Here is a 25,936-nt window from a genome sequence, read left to right as displayed (position 1 = left end):
ATTACAGAAAATGATCCAGAGAAAGATGAGATTGGAAGGACATGTACTGAGAGGTTCAGCAGGACAGAGAATATTAACAGTTTTAGAAGGAAAACTTATGGGAAGAGGATCAAGAGGCAAAAAACGAAGGACATGGCTTGAAGATATGAGATCATGGACAGGATCACATGGCTATGCAGAAACAAAAAGGAAAGCCACCAACAGAGAGAACTGGAAGGACATGGTGCTCCACCTTTTCACTGAGGAAGCTACATGAAGAAGAAGAATATAGATTCTAAGTTAAGAGAATTAGACTACTATAGCAAATTAAATTTTATCGGTGTATTAGAATTATATAAGAAAAGATGAACACAAAATGTAACAAATGTTATTATACTTAGAGCCGAACTTGGAATTCATTCTTAATATGCGGGGTGTCGTTAAACTGTTAAAAGGATTCAGCAATCCCTATCGAATTAGGAATGGACTGAATCCTTCTATTTGATTTTTTTTTTCATCCACCTCGCACATGATGGATCGCGAAACCTATAACACAAAACAGCCGTATGAATGAGTAGCAATGAAAGAAGGAATCTGATATTTTTTGAAGGGACCTAGTCCCTGGGGAAAACGTGTAAAGAAAGCTGTTCCGAAAAATATAAGTATATGGAATGAAAGAGGAGGATGATCGTTTGGTTCAATGAAGCTGAAATGTATATGAACTTTTAGTGCGTGACATAAATAGTCAATATAAGCTACAATAAATTTTACTTTCCTCCAAAATTCAATTACTATCCATCCCTTTAATTTAGTGTTTTTCTGGTTATTGTGAGAGGTCATATGCCACTATTGCGTATAAGCTTATTTATTTATTTTTAATCTGTAAATGTGAAATAAGTGTTAGGCAAATTCCTGAAGTTATTTTCATATTGAGAGTTCATTTTCCTTAGAACATACGCAATTAACAGGCCTCATGGTATTAGTTGCTTAGGCGAAAATTCTAAAAAAAAAAAAATTCGCCTTCCATTGTTGGAGGAATAGTCTGTGCTAACCATTCGCATCTAATGTTTTTCTATTGAGATAAAAAATCCTTTTATAAATCTTCAAAGTTCTTTTTTTCTTATTCTAGAAAAAGAATTTGAACAATTCTAACAGTCGTATAAAACTGTCATTGTTATTATATTAATTAACATTTTTAACTGAATTAAAGCACTTTGTTATTTCATGCTGTATGTAGCAGCCAACTTCGATCTCCCGATATAATTGAGTTAGGATTTTAATTTATTTATTTTCATTTTAATTCGTGTATTGGATGCGTGACTAACAGTGGAACATGACTAAAGAATTACTAGATGTGTGAGAACAATGCCAATATTTCATCGCATGATTCTACTAAACATTCTTATATCAACCTTTTCACACTTGCAAGAGGCTGCATTTCTTTCAGCTAACAGATAAGCAAATTATCAGCAGAATTTCGTATCAGTAATTCTAATCTTTATTATATATGAGATGAACCATCTTTCTGACGTTTGTTCCTCCAAAGAACACACTAATAACGGGAGGGGATGCCCTTTTGCAACTTTTAACTTGCTGTTCAATCCCATCCATCAGCAATGTTGTACTATTTCATATCCATGTATGGTCGGACTTAACAACTATCGTAGCAATTTATCTGTAGGGTCGAAAGATACTTGACTGGAAAATAACTAGATAACAAGAAGCAATTCATTCTAAGTTGGACAGTTTCATTGTAAGATGAATTCCAACTCATCTTTCAAAGATGAGATCTCATTCCGATCACATAAATCTTCCAGTAAACATAATGTTAGAAGGTTATCTGGAAGATAACCTTCTAACATTATCCTGATGAAAGCATAATTTTTCGTAGTAAAAGTACTAACGATTTGTAGCTCTGCTGACCAAGCAACAAACTGTTTTAAAAATAAAACAATATTTTACAATTCATCATAAACAGAGAATACTACTCCTATTTTAATAAGTGAGCATTTTTCTAGTGATATTTTCACGGAAAATGAGTGCTGGCATTAATTTTCTGGTTTTGTTTACTATTTATTAAGGGTATTACTCGTAGATTTTATGGAAACCTACGAGATAAATGAGATTCAGCCGATCTTATTTTTTGATATAATCATTACATTACAGAATGCTGTTGTTATTAGAAATGTTTTAGTTCCATTTCGAAGTTATTACTATTTGAAAGATAGTGAAACGGCCTTTTATATTAACACTGTTTTCGATGAGTGACTGATCTTCCTGAATCATTCCAAGAAATGACTATCACCTAAACTGATCATTGACACAAGTACTTATCTGTGGAAATGGATGCGAACTGAACACCTAGTTATTCAACTCTTTTGCTTTATTATCTGTGATGTCGGAAATATTGATGGATGGTAATTAAGCGCCTCTGAGACAGCCGAAATCGTTTTTATTCCAATGCCGTGCCCAGAATGTCCCGCGCTCACAGCCTACACAGTTAGGGTGTTTTTATTTATTGCGAAATGCATATTCAACGACATGTGTGTTCTGCAAAGGCTTAAATACGAATTCCAGCTCATTGCCTGCACAGATATGCAAAAAATATTGCAAAGTTTATAATGGAAACAAACTGGATAAGAGAGAGTAACAAGCAAACATACTTTGAAAAAAAAAAGAGATTCAGGATATGACTCATTGTGTAAAATGTCTAAAAATTGCATATGATTCACTAATAGTTTCTCTCTCAATTATTTAGATAATTGATAGATTTTTTTTTCTCACGACAAAATATTGCCAAGCATTTTATCGTGACAAATTATGCCAATGAATAATTATTTTCTCAATAACTCCAATATTAATTATAACCAAATTTATCCCACAGGAAGCATCCTATAAACCATTTGTCCTACTCAATTAATTCACAGTAAAAACTGCGAATTAATTTGAAATTCGTTAATTCAGATAGATTCTGTGAAAATAAGCTGCGTAAATATTTAAATTAAGTGAAAGCTTTTAGAAGATAGACATCGAAACAAGTTAAATTTTGTAGCTATACATTATTAGGAGAACCTGTTTTTAATAGCAAATAATCGCTCTTACTAGTTTCTGCAAGTGACTAGTGATAACAATTTTTGTATTTTCACACCTACGAAAGATTTTTAACTTATAGTACATTAGTGCCGTGGCCAGGCTAATTAAATGTTTTACTTTTTGTTTGTTTATTTTTATTTTTTTATGTTTAAAATTACACAACTTGTTTTGTCTGCGCGGTTAGCCTAGTGGCTGTGCGCTTCGTAACCATATGCCTGGGGAAGGAGTGTCCTAGGTCAGTTCCCGTCGGTGATGTGAGGAGCTGATGGATCTTCCTCAGCCATAGCCAAGTTAGTCGGTCTTGGGCGTGGACAGTAGGGTTTTTTCCCCAGTTTATCCTGGGATTTTTCATCCCGCAAAACAGGCAAACCGGTCTTGAGAACTCAACACTACAGACATAGGATACACCGGGGCGTAGGACTGACCAACCTTATCATGTGAACGGTTTGAGGTCCGATGATTAATAAACCCTGGACACCACAAGGTAAAAGAGGGTATAAAGAAGATGAGATGAAATAACTAGCAAAGGAGGAAGCATTTGTTAGATTAATGAGAAAACTAAAGATAATGCTACAGATATGTACTTCGTCTGTAAATTTTACATCGTAAAGGTTCATTCGCTATTCTTCATAAAGGTCAAATTCGTATTTTTAATAATTTGAGTGTATACAAAGATACTTATTTTGAGAGAATGAGAATTTTGGTTATACACTCGGGTTAAACACCTCAGTGCATCTTTCGATAAACCAGAAAGCATTATTTCTGAGAGATTCCTCCAACAGTCACTTGAAAACCGGGGGTAATTGTAGTTATGCTACCTTTATATTATTCGTATAGATGTGGGAATTTACACACAGATGGGAAGAAAGTGCGGTTAGCTGACTATGCTCACTTCTTTTTCTCCGGTCTTTTCCAGAGCTTTAAGACTTATAACCGGCAAAGCATTCTTATTTTCTGAAACCTTAATTTTAGTAGAATAAGGGAATTAGTGGTATGGCCATTGATATTTTTTGTCTGTAATTTGCGCATGCTGTTCTGACTAGTTGGTTATCCGAGCATGTGAAAAGTTCTTAAGGATTTAGGGAAAAGTTCATAATTCCTCGCGGCGTGGACTGGATTAGAAGTAAAGACTTTCCAGCCAGAGAGCATTTTTGTTACTGAATGAGAAATGAAGCGTCCTTGCTGTGCCCCCAGAATAACTAAACTAAAATCACTTTGTTTTGGCTCCTCATGTTCATATTCTGTTCTTGAGAATATAACATTGCTTAGTATTTTTCATTACCAAAAGAAAAATACTTAAGTTGACACACTAGTTCTTTGTCAAACAATTATGACAGTAAACCACTACAGACAACGTTGCTTATGTTATTCATTCAATGCCTCTTTTCTGAGTTTATACCATGATGTCACAAATGGATAATTTTTCTTTCAAGAATCGCCGATTCATTAGAGAGTAAATAAATTCGAATAAATTGGAATTTTCTGTCTGTACAAACACTTATTTACTACTAAATTCTCAATAACAAACACAAAAGGCAATTTGAAAACTATTACTGTTACTTGAGCTACATTAATAAGTCAAAAGTAAATGATCGGTTAGAAAGCAAAAGTGGAAGAAATATTTGGAATTTCCAGATGAAACTTAATAATATACAAATTCATTTTATAAATGCTAATACGCAAGCAGCTGCATCCGAAAGCCGATACTAAGCAGAAATAATAAGCCGATAATAAGCAGAAGGAAAATATTCGCGCCTTGTGCATCACAAATCTGTCATACTACTTTTCATTCTGCTTAGTCTTCATTGGTGGACTCATCTCGTCGTCCCCAAACGAGAACATGTTCATAATGTTTCTTTGTTTAGATTCAAATTATGATCCAAATGATGTAAAAATTATCATATTCTTAAGACTACTTAGTTTTCTTGCTTTCTTTTCGATAAAAACTGCCACGTATACTTCACGATTACAGCAGAGTGTGATGCGGAAAGGCTGAATCAAATGCTCGCCTCAACAGCCAAAACAGAAAGGTAACAATACTCAAGATCAGGTAGATTCTAATTTTTTTTCAAGTACTATGTTTATCCCTACGATGTACCAGCTGGCTTCACGATTGTGGTTCTAAAGCAATTTGTAATCCATATATCATTATTGAGGTTTAGGCTAACTGTGGAAGAAAAACAAATAAGGCTGTCAGCAGTTTAATTAGTAACCCGAAGGCATATTTTTGATTCTCTGCAAGTTTTTAATCGAAGCTGCACTAACTAATAAATGTTCAGATGGAAGAGAGGAAACAAAATTAGAAGCAATTAGAATCTTTAATTTTCTTCACCATACACCTTATTAAAACTTAACAGGCAAAGTAATGTATTATTTATAAAGTGATTAATGAGAAATATCTTTTAACACCAACAGTTGCCCAACCGAGGGTTATTCGTAATTGCAATACTTCGTTGGAATACCAATTCCCTTATATCTGAGTGATAAGTGCCCAGTATGAGAAATGCACACTACGGAATATCCTTAAAATATTGATCCTTCTTCAATAAAATTTGTCGAACCAATTAGCTCTGGCATATCTATTATTAACAGAGAGTTTTGAAAAGGAGTGATATTTAAATATACCTGCAGAATTAACAAAAATGAACAATTAAGAATTAATTAAATATTTCAATATTCAAGAAGAAATATTTGACCTTCAGCAGAAGTGCTGAATTAAACGAATTTACATAAAAAGTCTGCAGTACAAAAATACAGAATATACTATGGATATACTTAGACATCAGTACCATTTTTATTCTTTTGATTTATACTTTAGACTACTCCAGATATCCAAATTTCCTATCTTATTGCATACAACATAGATGGATTTTGTTAGTATGATTCGTTTTCCAGTGCTTGATGCAAATGTCCCCCAAAAGTTTAATTATGAGTTCGCGTATTCAGTTGTTTTTCTCTATGCTCAGTCCTTGTTGTCGTCGCTCGCTCTCTCTCTCTCTCTTTGTAACCTATTACAAAAGTAATATGAAATTAATAAGCAAATACTGCATCAGAATTTTCTTATATAAAATGAATACAAAATAAGCTAAGGAAAAAAAAAGAAACAGAATTATTAAACGTAAAACACACACACACACACACACACACACACACACACACACACACACACACACACACACACACACACACACACACACACACACACACACACACACACACACACACACACACACACACACACACACACACACAAAAAAAAACAATTTGATTGTTTCATTTAGTTAATCGAAGTTCCAAATTCGAAAATGGAAAAAAAATGCTCTTAGTGTATCAGAATCGGTGTGACCTAAATCCAAAAAAATTACGGCTTAATGCATAATTAAAGTTTTTTCTACATACTTATTGTGGGAAACTTATTGAGTTTATATCATATCAATAAGAACTGCTTTTTGATCTCAGATTGATATAGATATTATAGTGAATTCTAAGGATAAATAGGTTAGAGATTTATTACAAATTCCTGTCAGCAACTGAGTTTACTATAGTGATCGTTTATATTAAAATCAGATTTTTATTCTAAAATTCACATAAAAAGTAGCAAAACTATATTCCCCCCCCAACCTCCATGAAGGATGCTTTTGACTACCGAAGTGTTTAAATTTTCGGAGTAATAATTCCATTGCGTACTAATTGAAGGGATATTATATTTTTAATAAATCCGTCAATAAAATATTCCTAGAAAATAGTAGACTAGACTGTACTATATCGCGCGTCAATCTTTCACGCATCAAGTTTCGTTTTCGCTCATTTAGTACACTTGCAGGTTCTTTATTACCGTTCTTTAATACAGAAGTGTCAAAACTTTATTTACAATATTTTTCGCGACTATATTGATGTAAAGTTCCTTTTTTACGTGAAGGGGAATATTTAGTTGATCTTCTCTCCTTCGGTGAATCAATATTTAAGTCCGTCGTGACTCATTTATACAGTCACATTTTGGACAGAAATTTCCTCATAATAAATTTCAAGGCAATACTCCAAAAGATGTTCCATGTAGAGAGAAGCACTTGTATATTTTCATTTTCCATATACTTAAACGTGAGATAATTGATCCTTCGATAACTGCTTCATGACACGCAAAATTTAAGTGGTGAGTCAGGGAGTATGATGATGATGATAGGGTGTTGACTCTAATTTGGCTTCCTGTATTTAATAGCTCTTAACACGAACCACTACACTTCCTCTAATTTAAAAGACAAATGTCATCTATTTAGCGTGGATTTTTTTCCATGGCGTTTTGTTTGTTTTGTTTATTGCCTTGAAATAGTATGACTTCATATATTTAAAACTTCTTCAGTTATTCATGACTCAAAACCTAAATGAATAGTAAGCAACGAATGGTATATATGATGACAAGAAGGTAGTCTTAGATTTAGATGGACCACATTTTAATGTAAAAATTCTGGATGAAGTTACTGAATTATAAAGGATTTAGGTTGATAATGAATTTAAGTTCAGAAATCGTAATGGCAACATAATTAGTACAGATAAGAAAACCATTCCTCTTAACTTTAGATTTAGATTTAACTCTTAACTTATCTAGATATTTAATAGCCGATAAAAGAATCAAAGTTTCGCTAATTGTGTCAAACTCGATTAGTTGCAGTTTGGTAAACTTAACAGGATACGGCGAGAAGACTTAACCAAAGTGTCAAAATTTGTCGATGGAAGGTATAATGAAGAAAGCCGGATTGTATTTCACTTGGCGGAGTTTACTTGGAAGAAGGCATAACAAAGTGAAAAAAAATAGAATAAAACGAGTTTTTTGTGGAATTGGGTTTTTTTAAACTCTTGAGCGAAAATAGTGAAGTATGATTCGAAAGTGTTAATTCTACTCTCTAGAAAAATTGGAAATCAGATGCTTTGTAATATTATCTCCGGAAGGGGAAAAAACAGATCGTGGAATACGTTATGGAGGATATCTTCATTGTATGTGCAGCAGAGTTTAATTTCCGTGGCGTATCATACCATATGGATTTGTTCTGTCATAGTGTATCAGTTAGTGAGAAAACTTCTAGTATTATTCATAAAGTATCATTTAAATCTATTTATACTTAGCGATTCTTTGAAAGCATTTCAAAGAAAGTTTGGAAAAATTCCTTTTATAGGTGTGGAAAAAAGACAAAGGAAGACAAAGAATGTTATGGTCTGAGATTATTCGAAGGAAGAGAAAATTAATTCTTTGTGATACAAGAATTGTTTCGATTATCTCGAAATGCTTTTACGATGTTTTATGGAGTTATTAGACGGACCTTTTACGGGATAAAGCCATCCGACAGGCCAACAGCATGATTTTTGTTCATTTCTTCAGCTTCTTTTAACCAACTCTGATTCTTCATTCAAATACACTACTCCTGCATGAGGAAGAACTCAGGCTAAGGTTAAAGAAAAACTAGCCAATTGTTTAGGATCGTACCCATATGAATTCGAATCCATACCTTTCCAATAGAAACGATTTTCCGACTGATATGCACTGATTGTAACATTTTCCCAAGCCTTTTCAAATGACACTGCGTTAGGCACCCCCCCCCCTCTCTCTCTCTCCCTAGCTCCCTCTTTTCCCCTCCAAGAAACTGGGGTTTCTTGCCCACAAACAAGAACAACAAGACACTAATATAAACAAGTGACTGTCAAAATACATTAATTTGACTCGTGAAGGAGTTCACCTATTTGAAGAAATCTTTCATCAATAGCTGGCCGCTTTGCGTTCTTTGTTGACTTTTTGACCACTACATGTCATATATAGTGGTGACATGTTTATCCAAAAAGTTAGTGTCAGTCAAAAAAGAATTACAGACATATAGCCCATACTCGTAAATTACAGCAGTATGTGTTTTAATTTCAAGAATTGGTGAACTAAATATATTCATATATTTTTAACGAATTAGAGAACGCCCGGCACATAATTAAATTTACAGTTATGCCTTTGACCTTGACACCTCATATCTGGAAATGTACGCAGAAAACATTCATGTTTTCGACTGTCACACGTCTCTTCTTTCCTAGACCAAGTATACTGATTTCTCTTTCTTTCTTTCATTCATTATTGCTGAGTTCTTCAAACTTTCCTGTTAGAGTTAGTATACTTAATGTTTCAAATCTAATTCCTTTCCTATCCCTGTCGTTTGAATACTGAGACTCTACTCTTAACTCCTTCTGAATCTTCTAATCTTCACTATCAGCTGGTAAGGACACTGTCGTACTTCTTACTAAATATGGCGTGCATGCGCCAATTATAGGTAAACATTTGGGATGCACAGCAATACGATCGGTAGGACAAAGTGATATTGAAATGGGAAGCAAATACAGGAATCAAAGAAGTGTTCAAATTTACTGAGATATAATAATTTGTACTTCAAAGAGATATACTCTACTATCTGAGATTTACTAGAAAACAGTAATATACAATCGTTCTTTTTCTTTCCTCATTGGTTTCCTCGATTCCCACTATTTTCCTATAAGAGGACAATAAACTAAATTACAATGCAATAAAATGTGCAAATAGGATCGGATATATTCCGAGAAGTAATATACTATATTACTGATGTTGCAATTGCTTCCATCAATCTCCAAGACTGAGTTGAATTAAAAAGTGAACATACTAATTCAAATAATGCTTAACTATTAAAAGTGCATATGTTCCGCTGAATCATAACAATCGTACTCTTGATGCAATAAAAAAAAAACATGTTTACTCAATCAACGTTTCGCGTCATTCAAATACGAGTCCTCATTAAAAGGATCTGTAGTCATACATGAATAAATTGGTGTTCTTGTCTTACCTTTGCGAACTTTGCTAGTAAAGCTGATCAATTGCACTAGCTGCTAACATAAGTATAGCTCATGGGGTCAGGCCACCATTAAAATATTAAAAGACATCCAAAACTTCAGAAATACATTTTCCTCGAATTCATCGACTGGTCAGAATTTGGAATACTGACGGATTAGTTCCACAGATGACAAGAGGAGAAAATATGACAGCTGTATTTCACAATTAATTTCCAATTGCTGTTTATTTATTTGTTAGGTACAAATAATGGGCCAAAGGGGAGGAACAATCTCAAATATACTTCGAATGATATGCCATTTACCGCAAAAACTCCAAATCCAGTAAGAGTTTTGTAAATTTTTAGCAGTGTGTGTGGATTCGAACGACAAAATTAATCCCAAAATAAGTTACAATTATCAAACACTAATCTGTAAGATAAAAGGAGAGACCTATCTGATTCTGCATTTAACAGCTTATTTTGCTTTTCTTATAATCCAAGTCTTTTGTTCTATCGAATCCTCACATAGCACAAACACAAACACGGAAACAAAATTATCCTCAAACAAAACTAATTTTATATTTTTAGGAATACGCCTGTACTCAGAGTTTTGGAAGAAAATTAGAATTATGATGTACAAGTAGAGAATTTCCGAATTTCATTCCGAAATTCCAAGTTTCTGTGCATTATAAATAAGACAAAATTAATCTTCTGACACCTTTTATTTTTCATAGGGAGGCCACATAACCCTAATTTACTTCTTTAAAGATCGGTAAGAAGTCAAATTCCACCCTAAGTCGTATATATATAGTGTATAGACATTGCCTACAAAAGAACTAGAGCAAGTGCCCTGTCAAGCCATGTACTGTTTTCAGTAAACACAAATGATGAAGGCCGTCAACATGAGATAAACTGGACAACAACCTCAAACCTTCATATATGCCATGACGAGGTAGAACGCCACATAGTCGAATCTAAGGAAATTGTTATGGACCCTCATCATATAAATAATAACCTTAGTTATAATCTACCGGACTCTTTCAGCTCTGCTATCTGATATTGACACACTCGTGAAGTCAGACGCACGCAGATGCCCAACAATAGAACTTCAACACGGATTGCAGCTACAGTTCAAAGCTAACTGAATTTTATAATAGACGTTTTTATAGTGATACGATGTTTCTTATTTGCTTTCTATGTTCCCACGCCTGAAGAAGTCAACAATCTGATGAAACATGTTGCGTTTTGTATAAATTTAATTATTTTTTCTAGTTCTCGGATCTAAGTCAGTATATATATATATATATATATATATATAATTATATAATATATATATATATATATATATATATATATATATAAATTTTCTAACACTTTGAGTTTGACTTTGATTTTTATAACAACAGATTTCTGCAGAATTATTGAATATTTGAATTCAAGTTCCACTCACAAAAAAAGTTCAGAACTAAAAATATACATTAGCAGTCAGCAGACAAAACAGGATGAAGATTATTGACAGTAATGCAGAAACAACTGACGGACTAAAGGTAAAACGAATATACTTCAGATTGTTCGGAACAGGCTATTCAGAAGGACGCAGAAAACTGAAATTGATTCACTGTTACACAGTTTGAACACGCTCTTTGAAACTTGGAAATTGCAAATGAAAGACAGACTAAAAAGTGAAAGTGGATTATTCCTTCTCTACTGCAGATTAGCATTTAAGGAGATTACAAAAGATATTCTTGAGATCGTATTTGTTTGTAGGGTATAATTTCTGATAGAAGATGTAAGTACATGTAGTCAGTGAATGTGTATATGACGACTGGAAAACTAATTAGAAAAAGACGGAGGGAGGGAAAGAGCCTCGAGGCACTAAAGTGTTGTTTGAGAAGTTAGAGGATAAAATGGCGACGTGTTCCCACGTCAAAGAAGGTCATAACAACTTGATCATGAAATCATTTTCGTTAAATAGAATCGAATTTTCTAGAGATATCTAAAGCAACTCTGAGTTTCTCAAGTCCTATAGAGCAGATGCTTAAAGGATGGCGAGTAAATAGTAAAATGGTCACCTGCGGACTGGCTGTAGTAAATCCATACAATTGATCACTAACTTCCGAGTTCTCCAGTGCGACCGTATAAAACTGCGACGACGAAACTGGTTGGAAAAAAAAAAGAGCATAGAATTCCATTTCCTTATCAAAGCCTTCGTAATTGAAGAAAACTATTTCAGCCCATTTTGCAATCACGTGTAAATATCTAATTTCAGAGGAACAAACTTCACTTCAGCTTCCAAGTTTACACAGTGCTTGTAAATTGACCCTTCCCAAAATAATTATTTTCCTGGTTTTCCCATGCGGTGAACTATGACCATATCTTCTCTTCCTTTTCACTGATTCAAAACACTTAGTTGTTTAGTGTTGTGAGAAAATTTGAAATACAAACTTTTTCATAAACATCGAGTTGTTTACTTTTATTTTGAAATGCAAAGCATCCTCATCCATCCAAACTAATCGTAAAAAGTAAAGTCGTTTTGTAATACAATGGACTTTTTTCCTACCCTGTAAGCCACATTCGTGGTATCAAATTGAAGAGCTTTACCTACTGTAGAAGATAGTTTTTTCGTCACGATTCTATAAATTGCTTTCAGATCACGTATTCAGGACGGCATCTTATAATTACTGGTCGGAATATTACAACTGACCTTTGGGGTACCTTTAAGGTACTATCCTTTCTTTTACCTTCGTTAGTAGCAGATTTAACTTTCTTATAAATGACTATCTAGCAAGCTAGAAACATAAAGTAGCCCAGATCATAACGATAACACACTAGCTTCTGGACTGAATGAGAAATATGTAATGTTGCTGAATAAATCTGAGCTAGCATCTTGGCTAGCTAATCAGAAAAAAAGACTGCTCTTTGCGAGTAATACACTGAAAAACTTTGACAAGCATTGACAGTTATACCTTTAATTTTAATTTTGTTGTTCTGATAATTTTTATACGACGTCTTGATTTTACTTAGCAACAAAAACACGAAAAATGAACATATTCGCCATGATCATGATGGTGACTTTAAAATTGATAAAAAATAATTTTTTAAGATATTATCTGAATTCATCTACATTCTATTTTTGCTTGAGTTTTTTAAAAATTTTTTTATTATTATAAACAGAAATGTTTGAAACAGCACCTAACGCGTTGCTTCAAATGTGTTGTTCGTCGAAGAGAATGCACACTGCTCTTCCGTGGTGATAACACAATTTTATTTCAAGTTCTTAATAACACACAGGAGCATTCTTTGGTCGGAAAGACCTGGGTTCTATTCCCGTCCATGACGTCCCTGAAACTTGGGTTTTTCATTCCTTAAAACAGGCAAACCGGCTCGTGAACACACACACGTTTACAGTCATAAAATACTTACCGTAGGGCAAGGAAGGTGAACGGAAAACCAACGTAATCATTATTCCCTGGTTAAGTAGCATATTGCTATCCCAACACACGCACAATATTTTTTCATCTTTGAGGATAATAACTGTTAGTAAACCTATTGCACATTTACTTGAGACTATGCGTTAGGAATGGAAATGAAATAATTAGGTCTAGATCGGCATTTTTACTCCTGTCAACAAGTGGCAGAGGTGATACCAACCATTAATCACGACGTTGTTCCAATTCTGTGAGTCTATGAAATAGCGTGAATGAAAAATTGCGGTGAGCTGAAATAGGTACATAAAGCTATACTCTTGCGTGCTTGCCAATAAAAAAGAGTGGCAAACACGTTTTTGTTTCTTCTAAATGTGACTGACTTAAATGCAAAAAGTTAATGATTCGTGTTTCTGTCTTTATTATGACATTCTTATCGTTCTACTAATTCTCATACTCCTTGGCTCACTCGGTATCATACGATTCCCTTTGGTTGAAAAGACATATTCAAATCATCCCGTTTAAGTCTCGACGGGACTTTATAGAAGCTTTACAGATGACAAGCAAATTAGGGTTTTTTACTGGAAATTAGGGTTTTCTCATTCAGCAATAAATGCAAACAAACCGACCAGAAAAACACACGCAATTAACATAAAGGGCCTTATATCCTCGGCTTCGGCCGAGGATATGGAGAACCTATGAAAAGTGGAACGGCCGTTCCACTCTTCCATATAAAATGCAAACGTCTTTAAAGATGCGAGTGCAAGGGACATCGAACTTATTTAATTATACTTTTTAAAACTTATTCCATTATTGCACCACATTTACTTAATTTAAACTCATAAAAAAGTACTTTAAGTGATTAAATGAGTAAATTTGAAAAATAGTCTTAAAGTTAATCGTTATTGCAAAGTTAGTTGATGTATCTCACTGCTTTAGAATGAGTTAGCATACCAGTACTCCCACTTTAAAAAAATCACTAGCGCGCGCACACATACGCACACAATTTGCTAATGTCATTTCTATCAACGAAAGGTTGCTAACCTAGTACATTAGTACCGTGAATGAGCTATGGATTTTTGTTTATTATTATTCTTTTCTAAGTTTATTAATTTTTTTATATCTATTTGTTTACAAAATCCGAAAACCTTGCTTTATAAGCAAATATTGAACTTTTTATTCAAGCCTTAAATAACAGGCGGTGGTCGGATATGCGTCGGGTTGGAATTACGCTTGAAGCAACTGCGACTGTTATGCCAATTGTATGTTTTCTTCTGGCCCTTCAGGATGGATGAAAACCCTAACTTTCCAGAAGGAAAGGTCCTACTACCTGAGTATGAAATCCAGTAGTTCATCGTGAAAATCCATTTATAAAGGTTTTTCGCGTCCTAGACGATATTTGAACCGAGATCTTTCCAATAAGGCGTCATCGCTACCAGTTGAGCTATCAAAATTCTCACTAGTGTGTATGTACTGCACGTAGTCCGATTTTTTCTTTTTCCAAAAAAGTCTCCATACCCTACTGTAACTATTACTTTCATAAACTGCTATCCGAATTTCATTACTAAACTAACACTATACATTACCATTATTGAAAACCTAGTGGTTGAAATCCTGAAGGACAACTGGAATAAATCCATATTGTGGATAAAGAATAAAGTTTGCCATCTCAACATGCAGAATGCCAAATAATAATAATAATAATAATAATAATAATAATAATAATAATAATAATAATAACAACCTATATGTTATACTGATGTGAATGCTAGAAATTTATGAATTCACGAATAGCAGACAGAAGTTGAGGTTCAGAGGATATATTGTATATTGTACGAGTGGGAAAAATAGCAAAGAGATCACTTGGTTGTTGAAAAACACGCTGACAAGTAGGGATAAGCAAGTTATCTTCTACTATTGTAATCCTTAACGATGTGAGGACTAGAATATTGAACTTTTGTTTGTTTGCAGGATGTTGGACGAGTGGAATGTATTGACACTGATTGTGAGTGAAGTGTCATTGAATGAGTACGAGTTGTGAGAGACATTGTGTAAATATTCAATAATGCCTTTCTCTCGTAATGGAGTCTCGACTCCATGAAGACAACCAATTGATAATAATTAATGGAACAGATGAAGGAAGTGTCACTAATTATACTGGAGAGTGAAAGAAATTCTAAAAGTGATAAAGTAAATCGAAAACAAATTAGTAAAATAATCAGAGAACAAGTTGAACAGGAAAGTCCAGAAACTATTTTTTTTTAATTTTAGAAGAAAAAAAAAAGACAGTTAAGTAAACTGAACAATTATTGTTGCATAAAAATACATGTTACGTGCTGTATTATGTATTTCTGACGATTAGTGTTTAGCATATAGTGGTTGTTGGCGATCAAGCTGAAGTCAGTTCCTACTATAGCCAAATGTTTAATTCGATAGTCCTGGATTTCTTTTCATGGAGTATACCAATTTCACGTGGAAACAAAAATATGTGATTTGGTATTTTGAGATTATAAGGAATATATGTCAGAAAATTAAGTACTTCAAAACTTCTTACTAACCTCTACTGTCGTCAGTACTTAACGTTTAATACTTTAAAAGTCGGCTATAATCTAACCAGCTAGAACAATGTGAAGCAGATAAGCTCTCGCATCTGGTAGTGAAGGTCTTTCAATATATATATATATATATATATAAACTGCATTAAATGAGGCTGTAATTACACTTATGGTTATTAAGCAAGAACAATTGGGTATTGTTTTAGTTAATCGTAACATATAAGTAGTTCTTCGGTTATGTTTATTTGCAGTTGTCTCTTTCTTCTCCAAGCCATGTAGTAAAGATGTAACAAAAAAAATTCTCGAAACAGAAGTTTGCAACTTTGCTGAGGGCACTTACTACAGTGTATGATGATAATAAGGGTGGTGGAGGAAGAATTACCTAGTCACGAATGTTGTGCTCAGCAATATTGGCGACCAACGTGTATAAAGGAAGTCAAGAACACGAAAGCAACATAAACTTGACATTGCTATTTCATGAATTCCACGTAGGCTGCGTTATTGCAGTGGTCTCCGTGTAATTCGCTAATTAGTTGTTAGAAAAGAAAGTACCATCTTTAATGGAAACGTGACAAGCTGCGGGCAAACCCTTCTGATGAAAGCATCCGTCTTTTGGGTGCCAGGCGTGATGATACTTCCAATAATTTTCTACTTCCTCGAGTGGTGTTTTTGAACCTCTCAATCGGCCAATCTGTCAGGACTTCGATGCTTGTCAGATGTTAATTTTTCCGGCTTTGAGAATGGAAATTAAAGAAAATCAATGAGCTTATTAAAATGCTACAGAAAAAATATGCGACGTTGTTTGAAAGTCTTGAAAGTTGACTCCTACATAACGAAACGAATCGTTCTTTAAACCATTCTACGCATTATTTATTAACAACAAATATATATATATATATATATATATATATATATATATATATATATATATATATATATATATATGAACTTGAGAATTTGACAATTTTAATGAAAAATAAATAAACAATAGCAGTATACTTAAAGCGAATTAAAAATAATACAAAATAATGATAAATAAAATATTATGTTTTCAGTTTTTAATTAAATTTGTAAGTAAGGAGGAATACACAAGAGATCGACCAAAAATCTCTTCGCGATCGACGGGTTGAACATCCCTGGTCTATACTAACTGAGGTGGTTAACAGGTCACTCACGCTGAATTACTCTTTGTTGCTAAAAGTGCTGAAAACTCCAGATTAAATAGCAAAACTTCTGGATTTCACTGTAGAATTACATCGCTAATTAATTAATAGTATAGTGGTGGACGAACCTGTAAAGTGCGGAACACACTAAACTATGAACGGCTTATCTACCAAAAGCTGCTTTCAGCCTTCTATCAGTAATGGGAAGAACAGCTAACACTCTTTTCATCGTAAGTGTCCAGCAACAGACAAGATTTGTTTGGCTAGTCACATCCCTGCCATGGCAGCACTCCCACCCATTATAACTAATTATGGGTAACTATTTAAACTGACTTGATTTTGTTCTGTTGAAGATAGTATTCAGAGCCTCAGCAGCTCAATTGATATCGACGATATCCTGCTGTAAGAAACACATGGGTTAGAATTCCGTCTAGGATGCGAAGAACCTTTATCGGGACATTTCAACTGAAGGTAAGTTAGCTAGGATCATACGGGGTGGCAAGTTTTTCTCCGGGAAACTTGAGTTTTTTTTATCTCGCAGAGCTTTCATCTCGCACTATCATAAGCAGTAAGAAGCTTTCTAAATTGCTAAGTTATCTGGCCGTAACAGGCTATTAAACCTAACACGAAAGGGAAGATGAGAAAGAAAAATGGTACTGTTTCCGAAATGTCTGTTCATATTCATAATTATTTCCTTTCACATGTTATTGATTTTGTATTCTTTTCTGCTTTAAGTGAATTATCCAGATGAAAGTTAAAGTTCGTTCATTAGGATAAATGCTCTCCTCATAAACAAGCTAAAGTTTCTCTCTTTAGCTTGTTCATCAGGGGAGCATTTCAAAATGCACTAGCAGGCGACCTTGCTGCCCTCAGGCCTTGGGTTGCCACCCCAGAATTACGGAATGTAATCTCATTGTTGCCAGCTATCTTCAGCTACCTGAGCATTTTCTGCCAATTATTCTCTATAAATTAGTTGTTGTAGCGTTAAAAATCTAATAAATCAAATTATTATGACTATCAGCTGTATAGAATGACTGCGAGAAGTGTTTACAAGTGAAATACTTTACCACATAACAGCCTATGTAGTATATTTTTGGCTCTATACTATAGTCTTCATAAAGGATGGTCTGATATAGATTAATTTTGAAGCTCCATATCATTTTTTTTAAAAGTTATGACTAATCAGTATTAAGGTTTGTTTAGTTTCTTTGCTACGCAATACTTTTCGGAAAAGGTTAAATGAATTTTACGCATATGTAACATTCATTTACTATCCTACCAAAAATTAGAACAAATCTTTTCAATTGCACAGTGATGGATGTGCCTAGGCAATATGATAATTGTGTGATCCATCAAGGAGATGGTTTGCTTTCACCCTCTCGCTGAAGTCATTTCCACTTGTATGCTGAACGATGAGCCCACGAATAAGAGTTAAGTTTCAAAGAGGAATGACTGCCGGATGTCATTTAGGAAAAACACTTGTAGGCGCTGTTGAGCGGAAATTAAGTTATGAAGAAATGAGCGTCCACAACTAACACTATGTCAGAAATACGACAACGTAGGCCCAAAATACGGGATGACAGGAGCTACTGATCCTTAAGAAGATTGGTTACCTCACGTCATATCTCCGTGGGATATGAGGTGAGGTAACCACCCTCGTACATTTAGTATCCGGAGCTAAGAGCCAGATAATTCGGAAGCTCTGCTCTAAAGACCAAACATGGAACTGTTGCAAGTCACTTCAAGTCCCCGATATACAATAAGGCAGATCGTAACAAATTCCGACAAATAGCATCAAGTTTTTAACTTTTTACAACGAATAAATTTATACAAACACATTTGGTCACAATTTTTGATCTATGTGTAGATGCGGTATTGTTTAATTTTTAAATTTTGTTTTTTGTACACAGCGTGTAATTTCTTTATATATCTATTTATTATTATTTATCATTACGCTGTATGCTACTATAACCTTTGGAATGCTGCAGTGTGATCTTTGCTGTCCTCGCGCCAATACATCACAAGCCAACCAATCTTATAAGCAGGTCAGCAGTCTTACACCATGCGATGAAATTCATATCCTACCTAAAGACATTCACAAACATCTATGCCCGCAACTGGATTCGTACTCGTTGCCTATTGATTTGAAAGTGGAAGTGCTCCATGGTCGACAGCACTTGCAGAACTGCATAAGTACTGTATGGGCAATTTCGTGAAGGATTCAATGTTACAAAGCAATGCTTGTGACACGGGTTTGTAGAGAATAACAAATACCTGGGTTCGTAGAGAATAACATCGCGACATTGCATGGGTCAGCACAGAACGTCGACCTGAATCAGATAGAACATCTATGGGATGAACTAGAACGCAAAATTAGGCCACAGCCAAGGCGGCCCTCTTCATTAGCAGAATTTATTACTAAGAGTGGAGCACAATATTACCAACTTTCTATCAGAAATTAGTAGAACGACGTAATAACAGCTTCTACGATGCCTTAAAACGGTTCCTGCGGCCATGCGTTGATCAAAACAAACTTAATTTTTATAATAAAGCTGTTTTGTTCACATCTACGCGTGTATGATGGCTTTAAGTAGCACGCTTTGTGTGTCGGGAGTCACTAATTTATTTTCTTCACAATCTGGATCGCGTGCTAGCACGAATAAATTATCATCCATATGATGATTTATTCGTGAACACATTTTTATTTCCATTTAGTAATTAATAATACCCTAATGAATAAGTATGCATATTTAAAATTTTAACTATTAATTCGTGAGAAAATTTCCGCCTGATTTTTAAGCACCTCCCCAAATCTGGAGTCAAATTTTTCTTGATAATTGCAACAAATTTTCAAAATGTATAAGTAGGTCAGCCAAGATCTATACTTGTGTTTTTTGAATTATATTTTTATAATGTTTTATTCATATTCCCAATTACTAGTGGTATATTTCAGATCATTCTTTCATGCAGTGAGCTAGATTTCAAATTGATCAGTTCCAGAGAGACAGGAACTCCCACATAGTGGCATACTTAGCGTGCAAAACATTTGAATGTCAAACTTCAAAATAATTGTATTATGTACAAATTACTGAACTAGACTCCTATCATCCGCTGTCCGAAAAAAATCGTTGGCAGCTCGGATGTAGATCACAGTCGTCTGTTTCAAATGAAGAATGCTTAGAAATAAGATCTATTGAAAGTATATCACTTAAATTCCATTAAATTCGAATTTTTAAATAATATTTGGAATCCCTTTGGTAATTTATTTATTTATTCGTATGGAGTTTCCTCCCTTTTTGTCCCCCGTCCCTGTTGGGGCGAGTTGAGCCCCCTCATGGGGGGGTTAAGTATTTATGGCTGTAGATTCGTGTGTGTTCACGGGACGGTTTGCCTGCTTGCGGGATGAAAAACGCCAGATGAACTGGCGAAAAAAACCCTACTGCCTGCGCCCAAGACCGGCTATCTTGGCTACGGCTGAGGAAGATCCTCAAATTCCTAACGTCTTCGACGGGAATCGCACCTGGGACACTCATTCACCAGTCATATGGTTACAAAGCGCAGAGCCACTAGGCTAACCGCGCGGACCGTTTTCGTAATGATAATACCAAATATCGCGTCCCCCTTGTACTGAGTGGTGGTAATCTTAAGTAAGTAGGAATCAGCAGAAAGTGCAGAAAAATGAGATTGACGAGTATCTGTAGGCTATTTGAATAATTTAATCTTCAGTTATTTATCTACGATTTATCCATCGTTACAAGTGTTTTTCACGAATCACTTCGGGAACTGGTGAGCACAATCAACTGCTTTATTAACACCAAGAAAGGATATATGTACTCTTAGTATGCTTCTGGAACATATGGTTATAACATTTGGTAATCTATGTTTATTTACAGGTCCTCTTACAATGCGTATGTATCTGCATACAGAGAAACAGCGATATGATGGTTGGTACAACAACCTGGCTCATCCGGAGTGGGGATCTATAGGTAAGTTGGAGTATTCTGTTGATCATAATCTTTGTAAATACTTGAATTTACATACGGTATTATACGAACTAAGTCGTGGAGGATAGCTAGAAATGTTTCGATTCCTTCATAACCATTGTCATAGAAATAACTTGTGATATATATATATATATATTATATTGTAAACATAACAATCTTATGTTTACATCGAAATATCAGTTATAAGGGTAATTACTTTTTTTTTTTTAAATTAGAGCCATTAACAGTTATTTTGACGATACTCTATAAGAACAAAATCTGACATGTATGTGTAAGAACATAACAGTTACTATAGGACAATATTATCTATTTACATGAGGTTGACAGCTGATTAATATTCGCACTGTTAAGCACTAAAAGTTTTTCTTCCCCTTTCCTTGGGGGGAGGATGATGTCACGTCTATGCTGGAAAGTGGACTATGATGCAGTCGCCCTGCTCATCCAGGAGTTGATTCCGTGGATTTCAGTCTTTCTAAAATGTTTCTAAAGAGTATTGGAAAAGATCTAAGGTATTGTTTTTCCTGTGGTGGTGATATTCGTGTAGGATCCGACTTCTAACCTTTTGTTTGAAGGCTGCAAGGAGTTGGCCAGCTGCCTCTTTCTGTGAAGTTGCTGTTCTATCTGGTCTTGTATGTCTGAGGTAGAAGTTTTATATTACCGCTTTCTCGGTGATGAAGAGATAATTGCAGAATGAATTATTATTTGACTCTTCATGGACAAGATTGAAATACTCCTCTTCTGTATGAAGACTACCATAGGTGAGAGCTGCCGTTTCCCGAGACAAACTGGATAATTGGGTGTTGACTGGGCATTCCAACTAGATATGCCAGACCGTTCCTGATTGGTAGCAGAACAGGCAGTTATCTGAGACATCTGAGTTAAATTTTCGTAATATAGTTGGAGTGGGTAGTACGTTGTGCCGCATTCTCCACTGAATATCTGCGTCAGGTTTGATGGCTCTTGTGCGATACGGTAGGTCCCATTGGAATGGTGTTTGATGAGATGATGCAGGATTTTCCAGTAAAGTGCTTTGGTTCGACTGTTGTGTTAGAGAGCTGTAGATTTTGTTGGTGTTGCTGGGGGTAAGTTTCTAAAAAGTATTTAAATGTTTAACGTGTTATTGTTATTTTATCAATGATGTCCATAGCCTTTCATTAATATTTCTGCTGCTCTCTACATTATTATTTACATTGAACGCTCCGGTTTACATCCCTTCTAACGATTAAGTTGGCATTAACTGTACATCTGCAGAAAAGCCAAAGACTATAGCTAACAATGAAAATAGCTAGCAATGAAAGAATTTGATATGTGACACCAGGAAGTTGTTTCGAGTGCTCTTCTGGTCGCATTTCAGATCTTGAATTTCTGTGGATCACTCGCCAATATTTTTCACTAAACATTTTCTACAATATGCAACGTATATTGGAGAAAAACTATGCGATTTATGAAATAAAATCAAATAAAGTGAAAAAAAATTGGAGGTCCTTGAAGGAAAATGAAAAGAAAAAACTGATAACAATGTAGATGCCACGATTTTTGGGTTAAACAAAAACGCTTTTTTTCATATTCGAACGTCCTCCCTTTATTGCATACGATCTCTGCTTATCATTTAAAATGTAGCAGAGTGATTGATAATTAGTATATATATATATATATATATATATATATATATATGTTAAAATATTTTAAATCATAGTTCCGAGAAACAGCACCAACTGAGTCACGAGGTCAAAGCCAGAACTGACCACCTACAGCGAAGCAAGCTATTAGCCAACTAATGACAAATGAAAGGATATATGTGCCGAATCCAGTGTACCATGCACATGTTCTTTAAAAAGGCTTTGCAATTACAGTTGAGTTCGTTCACATGCAAATGAAAGAGTTTTTTCTCCTGGATTTTTGGTTTTAAAAGTAAAGTTTTCCAGCAAAGCATCCTACAAAGCTGGATAGAAGAATACGCACACTATTAACATACAGCATAGCCTCAGTTGCTTTGACCTTAACAAAACAATTCAATCTGATTTCCTTCCTTTTTACGCTCACTGGCCCTCTCACAGGCACCTGTCTTAGCTAGATAGTAAACGAATGCTCTAACGTGGGAGGGTGAGGTTAATCTGTCTTGTCGGATGAAAAAAACAGTTTCCGGGAAGGAAATCTCTTTCAGTTACATCTGAGACTGAGTAATTCACCTTCAGTTGAAAAGTTATTATAATGTTTCTTGGCGGATTAAAGGGATCCAAATCTAGATCTTATCAATCAGAACATTGTCGTTATCAACTTATCCACAAAGGCAATTGATCACCTGTCACAATGAGATCATACTTATCTCGAACCTTCAGATACAACTCCTCGGACCCGGGTTTACCTTACGGATGATAGCTAAAATTATGGATAATTGGTTATCTTGCTTATACTATTAGAACTCTGATTTCCATCTGTGCCTTTTTATCACTGAGGAGTATAGATAATATGTAAAGATAAATATTTAGAATGAAATTGCATTATTCTCAGTGAATAAAATAGCAATATCAAGGATGTTTCTGACCTCGGCAAAAGTAACCTCTAGTTAGGGATGTTTCCCAGAATATTCTGAGGAAAGAATGGTTAAGGAGCAGTTGTAAAAAGCTTCTAAAGTAAGGCTATTGTTAATAAATTAAAGACTGAATTCCGTATGTTAGTCAAGTAATTAATTGCTTAATATCCAACATGTTTCACTGACTGATATCTGTCAGCATTTTCAGGGATACACTGGAAACAAAAGGAAACTAACCGACAATTCTAAAAATTATATAAAATTATCACTGTGCGTGATACAATACGCGTGTCGCAAGTACAATGTTTTATTTGTTGAGAAATTTATTGTAATTTTCATGAAAGTTCATTTCTTTTTGGTTAAATGATCTGATTAGGAGTTTTCCATATTTCTGGTAGGATTAGGCCTTGATTCTTATTTAAGTTACCTGTTGAACGGGCGACTGTAGCAGCTTCTTTGAATGTTCTGGAATGGTAGTTCTCTTCTATGTAGGGCATATGACTCATATCCCATTCAATATTATGGTTGGTAGAGGCGAAGTTGGAAGAAAGGCCCGATATATCTTGTCTGTTATTCCTTACGTATCCAATGTGTTCTTTCTTTATTGTTTCAAAACTTTTAGATGCCTGTCCGATGTAATTGATGCCGCATGAACAGGGTATGCTGTAAACTCCAGAGTATTTGTAGAAAGGGTGGCTATCTTTCGGGGATGTTATAAACTTTTGAATGGTCTCAATAGGTTTGAAGGTTACTCTGAGATTATATGGTTTTAGAAGAAGAGCTAATTTTTTGGATATGGTACTAACAAATGGAATTGTTATAGAGCTGATGTATTGGGTTTCATCTCGTTGTCTTTGTGGTATGTCATTAAAGAGAATCGCCAAGGTCTGTGGTACACTGTATAGCTTTTTATTTAAGTATATGGATAATGCTGAGTTTCTGGGATATGTGATGAGACGAGTCGAAATGGAGGTAGCGCCCAGTGTTAGTAGGTTTTCTATATCGACAGGTTGATGCTATTGTCAGTTTGTTTCTTAATAAGGACGTCTAGGAATGGAAGTTTATTATCTTTTTCTAGTTCCAATGTGAACTTGATGGTGTTGTGGAAGCAATTAATTTTGTTTAGATAATCCATTAATTCTTCTTTTTTGTGATTCCAAATGATGAAGATGTCGTCCACATACCTAAACCATGTGGTTGGTTTAGGGGTAATTTGGGATAAAATTTGAGTTTCCAAATTTTCTAAGAATAGGTCGGCACAAGAAGGAGAGAGAGAGAGAGAGAGAGAGAGAGAGAGAGAGAGAGAGAGAGGGCTACCCATGGCTAATCTAGTAAGTTGTTTGTAGTAGGTTTTTTGCAATGTAAAATAATTCGAAGTTAAGCAATGCTTGAACAACTTGGTGATGTTTGGAGGGAACAAGTTTTCTAAGATGTCGATGACTTCTGAAACTGGAATAGAGATGTGACATCCAGGCTAGCCATAATATTATCTTCAAAGATATGGGTGTTTTTTAATTTCTCCAAGAAATGTTGGGAGTTCTTGATATAAGAATCCGTGTTGTGAATGTGTTCCTGTAACATTTTGGCTAGATATTTTGATAGTTTGTAAGTAGGGGAATGGATACCATCTCCTATTGGACGTAGTAGTGTACCTTCTTTATGGATTTTGGGAACGCCATATAGTCTGGAGTTAACGGATAGATTTTAGTTTTTTGATTAAGTCCACAGGCCAGTTGGTCATATCACGTAATAGTTCATTGGTATCAAGATGGTTTTTGTGAGTAGGATCTGTGTTAAGAACATCATAGACAGATGTGTCTGATAATAGATTATTGATCTTTTCTTCATATTCCTTAGTATTTAAGATGACAATGTTGTTGCCCTTGTCTGCTCTCAGTATAATGATTTCTTTGTTGTTCTTTAATTTGAGTAGTATTTTTCTTTCCATGCTAGAATTGGTGTGAGAATATCTAGAAGGAGCTACTTTACTTGTCTAACTTACCGAATTAAGTCTTTAATTTATTAATACTAGTGGTCAAGGAAAAAAGGTCATAATAAGGCTATTGTTGTTTCGGATGTTTGGAAAGGGACTACTATTTTAATAACGTCGGGAAACTAGAGATATAAAAGTTATAGTGTCCTGAATAACATATAATCCCAGAATTTAAGTGATAAATGTGGCACGTTGAAGATCCGGTTGAAACCAAATTAGAAGCTCGCTTCAAATGGAGCCGGTTAAAGATAACTTCTGAGACATTCAAGCAATTGTCAAATTTCGTTGCACTTCATGCAAAACAAAATTGTTTGAATCTATAAGTATTTAGGATTAGCAATTTTCTACCTCTAGTACGGACAAA

General features: G+C 34.7%; 1 protein-coding gene across 1 annotated transcript in view; it reads left to right on the top strand.

Annotated features, from left to right (window-relative positions):
- LOC150094527 (dual oxidase-like) overlaps positions 1 to 25,936 on the top strand; it is a 290,860-nt gene that overhangs the window by 68,867 nt on the left and 196,057 nt on the right. Inside the window, exon 2 of the mRNA XM_090412281.1 lies at positions 20,936 to 21,028. Within this exon, the coding sequence (XP_090268407.1) occupies positions 20,936 to 21,028 (93 nt within the window). The remainder of the gene's footprint in view (positions 1 to 20,935; positions 21,029 to 25,936) is intronic.

The sequence above is a fragment of the Typopeltis vanoorti genome, chromosome 22 (assembly GCF_054136105.1).
Source record: "Typopeltis vanoorti isolate ZY-2024b chromosome 22, IOZ_Tvanoo_1.0, whole genome shotgun sequence".
NCBI lineage: Eukaryota > Metazoa > Arthropoda > Arachnida > Uropygi > Thelyphonidae > Typopeltis > Typopeltis vanoorti.
The sequence above is the reverse complement of the archived record's forward strand: the minus strand, read 5'-3'. Positions and strand labels throughout refer to the sequence as shown.